The 12,615-nt window shown below is 35.6% G+C and overlaps 2 protein-coding genes across 3 annotated transcripts; one reads left to right on the plus strand and one right to left on the minus strand.

The window, feature by feature from the left end:
- Positions 1 to 194: 194 nt before the first annotated feature.
- LOC136820358 (uncharacterized) lies at positions 195 to 6,978 on the plus strand. Of its 2 annotated transcripts, XM_067076544.1 has the most exons (4): positions 195 to 1,207; positions 1,907 to 3,553; positions 4,770 to 4,838; positions 5,933 to 6,978. In XM_067076544.1, exons 2-4 carry the CDS (start codon positions 1,942 to 1,944, stop codon positions 6,034 to 6,036), a joined length of 1,785 nt encoding a protein of 594 aa, XP_066932645.1. In that variant the 5' UTR covers positions 195 to 1,207; positions 1,907 to 1,941; the 3' UTR covers positions 6,037 to 6,978. The 2 variants fall into 2 exon arrangements, with proteins under 2 accessions (XP_066932645.1, XP_066932644.1); XM_067076543.1 differs by having other exon boundaries at positions 196 to 3,553.
- Positions 6,979 to 8,656: 1,678 nt separating this feature from the next.
- On the minus strand, positions 8,657 to 12,260 carry LOC136820343 (steroid 17-alpha-hydroxylase/17,20 lyase-like). The gene is made up of 4 exons (XM_067076532.1): positions 11,608 to 12,260; positions 10,874 to 11,163; positions 9,477 to 9,927; positions 8,657 to 9,242 (listed from the first exon to the last, which is right to left on the minus strand). The coding sequence occupies exons 1-4, from the start codon at positions 12,125 to 12,127 to the stop codon at positions 8,998 to 9,000; spliced, it is 1,506 nt and encodes a 501-aa protein (XP_066932633.1). The 5' UTR covers positions 12,128 to 12,260; the 3' UTR covers positions 8,657 to 8,997.
- Between the last annotated feature and the right edge of the window lie 355 nt (positions 12,261 to 12,615).

The following is a 12,615-nucleotide window of genomic DNA, read 5'->3' on the forward strand; positions in this document are numbered from 1 at the left end:
AATGTTTTGATGTCAGCATTTCGAAAATGAAAGTGTTAATCTAAATTAGAATTTTATATTTAAGTTTCGAAATGAAAAACATTACCTTTTATCCTCCACTAGAGCAGTAGCATAGACAGGGATGGCGCAAAATTTGTGTAGGAGAGCAGGTTTTTATGACACTGTAATTATCTATTCATGGTATTAAAAGATAATTAGTGTCATAAAAAATCTGCTCTCCTACACAAATCTTGCACCCCTATTGTCTTACGCTACTGTAGAGGGTCTGGGGTGAGACATGGCTGGGTTCGAAGCTTATGACAGGGAGTGTTGATTTTCCCCATCAGTAATTCAAAAGAACGCACTCAGTCACAAGCATTAAACTTTTCCTACCTGTCCGGCATATGTCTACCGAACAACACCTTTAAAGAAATAAGCATCGTACTTATTCTAACTCGGTAAAACATTTTAATCACCCTATTTTCAATGAGTTTGGGGCGGAGGCGTCAAATTGAAATAGCAATTATTTTCATGTTCTGACTTTGAGACCTCGAAACAGCACTTATGAATTTGTTTTAAATCTTACACAAGAATAATGACCTAACTACCACAACGACAGCTTTTATATAATCTCTTACCTACTTACTTCAATTTTTTGTACACGCTTTTTTATAAGAATGGTGTAAATCCATTTCATCATGGATATTCTTAACTGTTTTGGGAAAATCATTTTAAAATATTCAAACAGCATTCTTAGGTTAGGATCCTAATTTAGACTAGATCTAACATTTAGTACATACGTCTCAAATGGCACCCCCTTACTTGGGGGTAATTGACAATTTATAAAAAAATACTCTAAAAATGGCATTCTTAGCTTGAGCAGCAAAATTCCATGATGGTGGATATTCTTAGCATTATTCTTAATTTTTTTGGCCATTTTCATCATGGACATTCATATAAAGTATATTCTTATAAAAAAAAAGTGTACTTACATCATTTTTTTGTATTGTGTTTTTTTTTCTCGTTATAGGCTCATAATTGAATAACAACACAAAATAGATTAAACATCGGACGGACAGAATGGAAAATTGCTTTGCTTGCAAATCATCACAGATTGACTGCTGTCATCTAAGACACGTTCTTTTTATCATAATATATGGTAATTGAGAGTATTTGAGAAAATGATTAAGGAAGTACTAACTACACGCATATTATCATATTACGTACGGTAAAGAGACATTGTTGTTGATAGTCTATGTTGTGGAAAAACTTGATGTTATTTTTGGAAAAATGTTTGCGTTTGTTTTACTTTACTCTGGAGAATATTTGATACAATATTCTTGCACCTTGAATCAATTGAAACATGGTGTAGTCAATGTAGCATAATATCGATATGGGAAAGTCTTTTCCTAACTTGAGACCTTTCATTTTGATAGAAAATTATTATATTTAAGATTTGACATACTGAGAAAAGAGACTAGAATAAACTGAACCTGAGTTCAGATTGTGGATGTTTTCTGCACACCACGCTGAAGCTCTAAAGGGATGGGTGAAAACAAACAATCTGACGAATATGCAATCTCGAGGACCGCGTTCGCGTAAAAGTACTAGGAATGACAACAAAGTTGCGTGATTGTGTTTATGAATAGGGCGCCGTATCAGTTTTTGACTTTCCGGCGCACAACAAGATTCTTGTTGTAGAATTTTCCGCGGGAGGACTATTTTCCACAGATGTTTAATTTTCAAGCGCCTTCAGAGGTTTACCGTGCGCGTAAGAAAATTATGAACAGCTGTATCAGGTTAAATAAACTGAAATGATCGCGTTTTCCACGCTCTTACTAGCTTACTTTATCTTTCTGAGGGATTCGAACCAGGTTTTGACACTTGGGTGCAAAAATACATCTTTTTCGTCACTTCTATTTTACAGATAACAGAAAACTAGACTCATAAATCGTGCTTACCATGAACAAACAACACCTCTTCCATGGAATTACCATAATATTGTATGTTTGGTATATCAGTGATGTTACAGCCACAGATTGTGGTCTTGGTAGAAAACTTACCCAATGTACTGGCTTAACCAAAATTGCACCTGCTTCTAAAAAAATAAATAACAGAAGAAAACGTTCTTCGTCCCCAATGCGGTCGCAGTCATTTAATGAAACATCATCGACGGAAACATGCAAATGTTTAGAGGGGCCGTCTCACCATCAAGCGTATTACGACTGTGAAAATCAAAATGGCGAATGCGTAGAATCAAAAGTATACATTTTGAAAGGACGTTGGTGGGATGAGTCGGATAGTCAAAAGACATACGCATGCCCGTTCGGTTATTGTAACTTGGGTGAAGGCAGATGTATTGGGAGAAACGATAGTGAAAGTTATTGTCTATTTGATAAGACGAGTCAATGTTCTAAGGGCCGAGAGGGTCGTCTATGTGGAAAATGCGCACAAAATTTGAGCGTCGCATTTGGGAGTGAAGACTGTAAACAGTGTAAAGACACCAATATACTTATCCTGTTGATTTTCTTCGCCATTTTATCGATCCTAATTCTAGCGATTATCTATTTCAACGTGAACGCATTTTCAGGATATTTTAACGCGTTTTTATATTCATATCAAGTAATGGGGGTTTTTATACCCAAATATGTGGAACTAGACTTGGATCGTGTTTCGTTGTTTTTCATTTACGCGTTGGGGCTACAAGGAACTGGTAGTAATCTTGGTGTATGTTTTTACGATGGAATGGATAATCTTGATAAAATTGGACTTAATTTCGTCATTCCAGCATACATGATAGTTTTCACTGCAATAATTGGACGTTTTTTACCGAACCGTGCTTGGCAATTTTTGCTGACTCATCAAACGGAAGGTTCGGCACCACGACGCGTGTCAATCGGCCGCGCGTTCAGTTTTGTAGCTGTAATATGTTATTCACTTATCACAACCATTACGTTAGACTTAATTGACCGTATCACGATTGATGGGAAGGAGTACGTTTACAAAGCAGCGTTTGTTGAATATCTCGGAACACCTAAACATGAAGTACTTTTCGCTATGGCTATAATTAGTCTTATTCTTTTTGTGCTTGGATTCCCAGCTTTATTATTCGGTTCATTTTGGTTTGCAAGGATATTTCGAGACTGGATACAAATGCACAGGCTAGAACCCGTATTAAATAGCCTCAAGAATTGTTTCAAACCCAAAATGACTTGGTTTGCTTCATTTTATTTCTTATGTCGATTGACTATTCTTTTATTCACTGTTTTCATTAATGCAGATATTGTGAGAGCTTTTTGCCTGGCTATGTCGTGTGGACTATTTCTCTTCATTTTTGCTGTCTGCCAACCGTATAAAAGATGGCGGTTTAATTTTTGGGACTTGGTCCAAATGACGAACATGTTATTTATAAGTATAACCGGACTGTTATTGCAGCATCAATCTTCGATGAGACGGAAAATCAGAGATAGATTAATAGTCTTGTTGCGTGTGTTGATTTATGTACCGCTGGTGATCGCATTTTCGAGGACTATCTTCTTTTACACTTTGACGAGAATCAATAGAAGTCCTTGGTGTAAGTTTGAAATTCTTTTAGAGTTGGTATAAGTGCAAGTTTGAATAACTGGGAGTTTACTGTACATGTTTTTTTCTATTTATGATATGCACCACTGGAGAGTCTTCGGAGAACTTTAAAAAATTTTTTAAACATTTTTAGAGCCTGATATAGGAAAAACTATTTCTTAAACATGTGTAGCGTTTCCAGATAAAGAGAACTTCAGGGTTTATTATCCGACGCGCGTAAATAGCGACATTTGATTGACTTCTTTGCTGTCCAATATTTTCGAATATACAGGGTGTCCCTAATTAAAGTATCGAGTCGAAACACAACTATGAGTAGAAAGTTTTATGTGCGTGTTCACAAAATTGTATTTTAAGCTCTCCCTCTTTTTTCTTTGTCATTACGATTAATTTATACGTTGTAACTACCTTTTGTAATAAGCCTGTGTGATGGAGAACGTTCTTATATTTTAGCGATAACACACACAAACTTTTCTACTCAATCGCATGTTCAAACTCGATACTTTAATTAGGGACACCCTGTACAGCTATCATGGAGGCTACATATTTCAAAAATTGACGTTACACAACAAGTTCAATGACAATTGAGCATCTTCTTTTTGACGTTACGTCACAAAATAAAAATAAGACTACCAAGAAAGCAAATTTACGAGCTTATAAATTGGAATTATGTTTGAAAACAAGAAATCTTTTAGCGATGAACGGATAATAAACCATTTATTTGGACGCAGTCGAATCCAATATGAAAAATATTGGGCTACGAGAAAAGATATTGGACTCGGCGAAGCCTCGTCCAATATTTTTTCTCGCACGCCCAATATTTTTGCATATTGGATTCGATTTGTCCAATAACTGCTTAATATTGCCATAATTTTTACGAGATCTGATTTTAACAGAATAGTTCACCTAGGACGCCTTTTTGTGCACTAATTTTTTCTTCTGCCATTTTATTCCGTCGAAAAGTCTTTTTGAGAAAAATATACCAAAAATTGATTTTAAGATGAACAAGAATCCTTATTTCAGCCATAAAATTATTTTTCACATGGAATATTAGTAAAAAAAAGCATTTTTCTACTGCACCGAGCTAACTTTTATAGTCTCATAATTTCTTATGATTTTCTTAAGCCAATTCTCTTGTTGATCATAAACACCCTCATTATTTTTAAAGGTACAGATATCACAAACTTAAAACATTTTCTTCATATTTTCAGGTCGAATGCGGATTTTGAACCGGGTGGAATTACGGTACGCAAGTGTCATCGGACATAGCCCAAATAACAGTAAGTAACTAATCCAAATTTTGCATCCTTCTTTTCATCTAGTATAGCATACTCGAGTGACTTAGGGCAAGTCTCAAAAACCTAACAGTTTACCCTAAGTTTTCGCTACCAATAGCAGCCAGATTCAGAGATCCACTTAGGGCTCTAAAGTATCTCTATACCTTAAGGTTTCAGGATCCGGTGTTACGTAATTAAATATTAACCTAAAAATTAATTATTAAAGAAATTGTAATCATGACGTCATAATTTGATCGAATTTGGTGACGTCATAAATCGTATAATCGCTATAATATAAAAAATACATGTCAAATCAAATCTATCCCAAATTTGAACCAAAGATGCATGTAACTGAAATGTAACTTTTTGAAAAAAAATTTGATGACGTCAGCAAAAAATTGCATTTTTGTATTTTTTGTATTTTTTGCTGACGTCATCAAAATCTTCAAAAAAATTTTCATTGAAAAGTTCGGCACCATTAAGTTGCGTCTTTGGTCCAAATTTGACAAAGATTTGACATGTACTTATAGAGTTAGAGCTAATTTACGATTTATGACGTCATAATTTGATGACGTCACAATTCACACTTTCTTTAATAATTAATTTTTAGGTTAATATTTAATTACGTAACACCGGATCCTGAAACTTTAAGGTATAGGTCATCTAAAAATCCATAAGTGAATCCCTGAGAATGGGTGCTATTGGTCGCGGATTCGGGATTTGTGATTCTTAAAAATCTAGACACGCCCTAACTCACCCGAGTACTGATCAACTAGATCCAAGAGCAAGAAGGTTATGTCAGTGCACGAAGTATTTTCGGTATTTGTGATTTTTTGACGAATACCACCCCCCCATGGATACTCTTAAGAATTGGCTTGAATTTTTTATTACCTTGGATATACGGCGCTTTTTATGTTCATGAATGAAAAGCACCGTACACCCAGTGACAGTCAAAAGTTATTTTCTGATATCCTCAAATAGTAGTGTCTGGAAAAAACCAGAGTGTATTAATCTTAAGTTTGTTGTTTGTTAAAATCGTTCTTTACTCAAAAACACGAATTTTTATAATTATTTTATTTGTTTCTTTTATCGTGTAGATGGGCGAGCAGGTCATCCTCCTACACCCCAACGTGTGATGGATTCTTTTGAAAGGAGTTCCTACCAAAACTCACAAGCTTCAATCGCAAGCTCAGGACTTTGAATTTATGAGAAGCAAAATCAAAACTGAATACGCATAGACACTAACTTGAGTACTGGGCGCAAACTTGTTCGTTACTGGATCCTTTACTTTCGTTAAGAGGAGCAACTTCAACTTCTGCACCTATATAAACGAAATAATTATCTGTATCTAATCTTTTGAGAATGGCTGAGTGATTGAGAGTGATTGAAACGATTTGGAGCAAACCGCAGTTTTGATCTGCAAAAACGAGGCTGGTAAAAGTGCTTGTTAACCGTTGTCCTCATTTGATCAGGATCTAGGCAAATCTAAAACTAACCTTCCCCATCGCAGGAAAAGCACCCACATAAACTCGCTATTGAATTTTCCAACAGCTTAAAATGATTGAAATACACAATGAAGTTAGTGTGAAATAATGTTTATTCTTGTGCTTTGGATGCCTTGGTCAACTGTTGAACGCTTATATGAGAACGGAATTGATATCAAATTTTATGTAAACGTAGACTTGGATAATCGAATTATATCCTCTCTGTGGCTGTAAATCCATTGATAATCGTATCGTTTGTTGTGTTTGACATCGTTTAGGAGGATGAGTATACTTTCCTTACTGAACTTTAACTGACTGAAACAAAATGCTAATGCTGCATGGATGTGTAATTCACGAAATTTGATCTTCTGAATTTGATGGTTGTTAGTAGAAAAAATTATTAGACTCATTAAAATAGAAGGTTTATTAAAGACCATTAAAGTAAAACTTCGACAATTTGAAACTTTGTTTGTTGACCTAAAGATAGACAATCCACGTTCCTTAGAGGAACCACCCTGCCATTCAGGTCAAATTGATTTATCCCGGCAAATATGGAAATATTTAAAATAATCAAAAATAGCATGTAATTATTTAAATAATTTATTTGAATATTTTACCCTGAAAACATTTTCCCAAATCAAACTAGCAATACAAACTTTGATAAATGCTTTGGTTTTTTAATCATATTTTACTAAAGAAATAATGGTTTATAGGGTTTACATGGCTAGATCATGTGACGTTGGAGTTTAAAGTCTTGCTTTCTCGAAAATATCGTAAAATCTTAAACCCATATATCTTGTGATCTAGAATTATAATCCTGGAGATCAAACTATTTTGAATTAGTGCGTTTCGTGACCAATTGTTAATAATTGGATATCAGATGACGTCACTTTGAAATATGACAGTAGTCTTAAGTTTTATTTTAGAGGTTTTCCATGTTTGGTTAGTTCACTGACCTTTATATACCCTTGACCAAGCTTCTCAATCCCAGCCAAGCAAAATCTTTGATCGGAGTTTTTTGAAAAGTGATACCCTAATGGTGGCACTACTCGATAGCGGTGAAAATGCATCGAGAGCGCTAGGTCCACTTTTCCTCAAATTCTTTTGATGATGTAGCGACGATAGAAGTTAATTTTTAGCATTGCAATGGCTTCTTTACGGGTACCAATTCCAAAAAAACTCCAATCAAAGATGGCGGGATATTGCTTGGTCCACGGATATATAAAGGTCAGTGGGTTAGTTACGCATTTTACGCCATTATGGGAATGAATTTGCGATCCCTTACACTCGCCTTACTCAAATCGAACGTTCGCTTCCATAATGGCGGAAATTTTGAATATTTTAATACTTTTACATTTAGGCTAGATATCAACTAAATAACAAATAAAGCTGTTGTTGGAGGAGATTGACGTTTTTTTACCAGTGGCTCATCATGCATTGACATTGTTTTATGGTTTTGTCAGCTGTTGTTATTGGTATTGTTGTTTTTGTTACAAATGAATGAATGAATGAATGAATGAATGAAGGAATGAATGAATGAATGAATGACCAAACAATAAATAACATCACAGGATAACTGGATAATAATTTAAAGGTAACTTATCTTCATTAAAAGTTTCGAATTTTCATTTTTGAAAAGGTTTTAAGAGTCTTGTTTTGTAGGGGTTCGTACTGGCAATTGACGTGATCATCAAATGCCCCGACAAGGTTGACAAATTTTTCGAACCGATTGCAATTTCTTTTGCTTGTTTTGGGTTAGACCCACGAAAGAACCTCTGTACGGAAAGGTTAGGTCCTAATCCTGCCAGATTATAGAGATGACTTTCTGGCATTAATTTCCTTATTAAAAAATATCTAATGTGAAATGTATAGAATGTAGCTGTGCTTAAGATAACAGTCCTCAAGGGTAGCTAATGCCTTGTTACTCCTAAGGGTAGTGCCCCAACCTCGTCCCCGTGTATTTCAGGTTTTATCTACGCTACTGATGGACTCCAGAGAATATTTTATCTGATGCTATCAGCAAGCACCAAAAAGCTGATAATACGCAAGGCAGGTTGGTAGTACCCTAGGTATAAGAAGTACAATCTGGTCATAGTCCCAGGGTAATTATGGTTGACAAGGACGCTCCGCTGCTGTTTGAACAATGAAATGAAAAAAAGTCGAGCTTTTCATATAAGATTCAAGATTCAGTAATTTTGCGACCCTGTCAGATAATTTCTGAGCTGGAGAAAGTGACCCGAACCAGCGACTTGTAACCTATTTTGCTTAAGTCCCCCCCCACGACGGTTTTAAGTTCCAAATTTTACTGCATAAAATTTTAAAATATGGTACATGATATAAATTAAATCAATTTATTTTTAAGCTAGGTACATTTCTAGCAAAACGTATCTTTATTTTGTCCAGAATTTTTCGAAAATCTGATGATATTAAAATGATGTTAAAGTAAGGTCCATCTAGCCTCATACTTGTCACTTCAGATGACCGTTGAGACAGTTGTTAGTTGACCTGAATGAATCTTTTAAAACATAAATCACATTTTCAATGTTCTATGGTACAAAAACCCTTGAAGACGTTTTTTGAGTCAATATGATGACTCCAATTCACACTTTTTTCCGAAGTACAACACAGCTTCGAATGATTTCAAAGAATGCAAAGTACCAGCTACCAAAAACATCGAATTATACTTCATTTTTGTTGTTTCGTGGTACAAAAACAGCCTTGAACGGTTTCGGAGTCAACGTCACACCCAGGGTCCCTTCAAAACTAGGCAACGGATTACAAGGGCTGACCTTGACCGTAAAATCTGTGATCCATCTTGTTAGAATAATGAATAGTTGAGTCTTTGCCAGTGCTTCACCAAAACATTGTCGTTTTCCAGCTCCAAATCCCATGAAACTTTCGTTCATACCAGGTATAAAATGACCTAAAAAAAGAACAAATAAAGTCTCGCTTTTAACCTTCATAAATACCAGACAGGGTTGCAAAAACACCAAAAATAGAAAATCAATCTTTCGCAGGGTGTATTTTGAAGGAAAATGGAACTTTCAGATCTATTCAGTGGACCATTATGCTGGCTAGGTTTTATTCAACGTTCATTCGTCGCAAAAGAATGCGAATCTAACTTTCAAATGACGTCATATGAACCCTCTGTTCTTACCTTCTTCATCTAAGAATCTGTCTGGATTAAACAGCTCTGGTTCTTTCCAATGTTTTTCATCATGATGTATAGCCCATCCATTCAAAATGACTTGTGTATCTTTTGGTATCTGATATCCTCCAACTTCAGTATCTCTTACTGTCATTCTTGGAAACAGGAATGGTGCCAAAGATGAGAATCTCAATGTCTCATATAAGGTTGCTCTGAAATAATGTAAATTTGGTCGATCTGAGATTTCTGGGTATCTATCTTGTCCACAGACTTTGATGATTTCGTTGTAGCATTTTTGGAGTACGTGAGGCCAGTGTATAAAATAAATCATGATCCATTGTAAAGTGCTGTTGGTGGTTTCAGTTCCACCAAGGTAGATATCATTGACCAGCATTTCCACATGATCTTCAGTGATCTCAGTGATTCCAGCTTTTTCTTTTGTTTCGTCATCGTTTAAAACCTGATTGAGTGAGAGACAATTTAGAGGCAAAGGTCTCCAAAATCCGATAATTGTGACGTTTATAAATCTTACAAAACACGAAGCGTGTTCGACTCTACCTTGGTTATGCCAAAAGTCATACCGAAAGAATATTCATTTTACTCACATATTCATTATTTAATGGGCTTCAGAGCTCACAATCGGGCATCGTAAGTCAAAAACACCCCTGTCTCTGCCCCGGTGAAAATTTCTCCCACAGTGGAGATAAACATTCTGTCAAAATCCCGATGGGATAATAATTCCATTGTTCCAAGTTCAAAAGACCAGTGGGGGCGCTTTCGTAGTGCAAATTTTGTACATTGAACTTTCGAATGAAGATAAAACCAATGTCAATTTCCATGTCGGGCTGAAATTTTAGGGTACAATGCCGGACAAAAGGTTGTAGACAAATGGAATTTCAGTAAAAAATGATGAGAAATAGAGCAAAATGACTCTTCAATGTGTCTGAAAGGGGATGGAAGTTAAGAAAAACACTTTTGAAGTCGTTGCATTGCTTTTGAATTGCTTTTGAGGGAACCACAAGCAAAAAATCAGCGTTTTGATACTGGTGTAAGCCAGTTAATCAAGCCCTTGTGGTTTGCCCTTGCGGTTAGACTGCAGTGGGTGACTTTCAAAGACAGCTTTGGATAGGTTTGGAAAGCACCCAGAGCCTCTTGGGAACTTGTTTTTGGTCGATATTGAAGTATTTTGCAAATATTGCAGAAGTCTACAAACCTTTTGTCCAGCATTGTATTTTTCCCACCGGGGACCAAATTTTAACCAAATTTTCCAGTGGGTTGGGGGCCCAACTGAGTCCGTGAGACAGGGGTGTTCATCTTTCTAAAAGTTTGGCCCTCTATTCACTTCAAAACAGATATGAGATAACTAGGTTTAGAACCAAAAAGGGATTTTCATCTTCATATCATACCTTTATGATACCATCCATGACATCTCTCAAATTTTCTTCATCAAAGGTCTCCTTGTGTCTTTTGTACTGATCTCTATACAGCACATCTCTCATCCCAATCCCCTTCTTTAAACACGAGTATCCTTCGAGTGGAAGGAACCTTAACCAAGGCCAAATGTTGACGACATCGCATGCTGATATCCCTGTGACAATGTTATTGCTCATGTCAATGATATTGTTTGCTTCCTCGTCGTTGTGTTTGAAAACAATACCGAACATCAATTCACTCATCACGTTTAATACTGAAACACCTGGAAAAAGTTCAAGAACAATACGGTCTTACAGGAAGAAATGGTATCATATTTTACCCCCGCCCCTACCTCCAAAGAGAGAAAACACCAATCATTATGAACAGCATTAAACCCTACTACAGTTTCATAATTGAGGTTAATTTTATCCTTCGCTTCAAAAAGTAAATGATACGTCGAATTCGATTCTAACTGTATTTAGACGGTGTGTGGGTTTTCAGTTCACCGTTCAAAGTTTTCACGATTTCACTTAGGTGAGGGGTGCTAGAGAAGCAAATTCAGGAGTAACTCCTATTTTTAAAGATTCAAAGTCAATTCAAAGTTACCATCAAAAGTTTTGAGATTAAACACCCGAAAAGCATATTTCATTAGACTAAAAGCAATTCACATGCTCCATAAGTTTATAATAATGCCATATAAATAATATTTGCTGCAATTTATACTTACCAAATTTATAGTTGACTTGGACCGGCTTTTCTTCACTTTCCAGCATAATATCTCTCAAAGATTTGCTTTCACGAATACAAATCTTTTCAATTTTCTTATTGCCTTCTCCAAAAGCTCTCAGCGAAGAATGTCCAATTTTCTTGATTGTTTTATAAAAGGGTCCATAGCCACTCATGGAAATGTTCTTATAGCCCCTTGACAGCACTTCAAAAGATAAATTTCGAGGTCTGTTAGCAAAATCATCCCCACGTTTAAACATGGCTTCTTTAGCTGGTTCAATTGTATTGATGAAGACGACCCTCTCGATTCCAAAACTCAGGGAAAATACAGAACCATAAGTCTCGGATATCTTCTTAGATTCTTTGTAAGGTGTTTTGGCAATATGGTGTAAATTTCCAATAATTGGTAGAGGAAAAGGTCCTGGTGGATAACGGTGTAAATTCCAAATGTGTTTCAGGTAGTTGTATACAACGGATATTACCAGAGGTAGGATAACAGCTAGAATAATTTCCAAAAACATCTTGTTGTAATTTTCTGCCTCTTCCCTTCTGTGTTTCTTAATATTTCTTTAGCTTAATCTGCGATACAATTCGTCCAAAATCTGACTTCTGCATTTTCAGAATCAAGTCCTTTTGTAGTTTGAGTCTTTCAATTTTCTTTATTTAAAAAAAATATGGATATAATTAGCTCCCAAAAGACTCAACTTGAAATGATTAATTAAAATTAAATTGTAAATCCAGTCAGGGTTGGTCTAAAAAACAGGGTAGCTAATTTGGGAAGCCAATTGGGCTAGGTAGTGGAGTAGCCATGTATTTCACAGACTAGAGTAAAAAAATAAAAACTTTTTAGATGATAATCCTAATTTGAGCCAAGGGGTAAAACTTTGAAAAAATATTCTAATTATTAATTTATGGTCAGAGCTTGTTTTCTGACTGTTTGAAATTAAACCTGATTACATAAAATTATCAAATGTAATTTTCTTACAAGTTGTTTATCCCTAAGTTAACA

This window comes from Clytia hemisphaerica, unplaced genomic scaffold (assembly GCF_902728285.1).
Source record: "Clytia hemisphaerica strain Z4C2 unplaced genomic scaffold, Clytia hemisphaerica genome assembly, whole genome shotgun sequence".
Classification (NCBI taxonomy): domain Eukaryota; kingdom Metazoa; phylum Cnidaria; class Hydrozoa; order Leptothecata; family Clytiidae; genus Clytia; species Clytia hemisphaerica.

Bases quoted from the DNA above. Each gene is read 5' to 3' on its own strand.
- LOC136820343 (XM_067076532.1), bottom strand. From the start codon at position 12,127: ATGTTTTTGGAAATTATTCTAGCTGTTATCCTACCTCTGGTAATATCC. The intron at 11,164-11,607 runs GTAAGTATAAAT...AACTTTTTCCAG, and splicing joins CCAAGTCAACTATAAATTTG to GTGTTTCAGTATTAAACGTG. The intron at 9,928-10,873 runs GTATGATATGAA...TCACTCAATCAG, and splicing joins TCATGGATGGTATCATAAAG to GTTTTAAACGATGACGAAAC.
- LOC136820358 (XM_067076544.1), top strand. From the start codon at position 1,942: ATGAACAAACAACACCTCTTCCATGGAATTACCATAATATTGTATGTT. The intron at 3,554-4,769 runs GTAAGTTTGAAA...TCATATTTTCAG, and splicing joins AATCAATAGAAGTCCTTGGT to GTCGAATGCGGATTTTGAAC. The intron at 4,839-5,932 runs GTAAGTAACTAA...TTTATCGTGTAG, and splicing joins CGGACATAGCCCAAATAACA to ATGGGCGAGCAGGTCATCCT.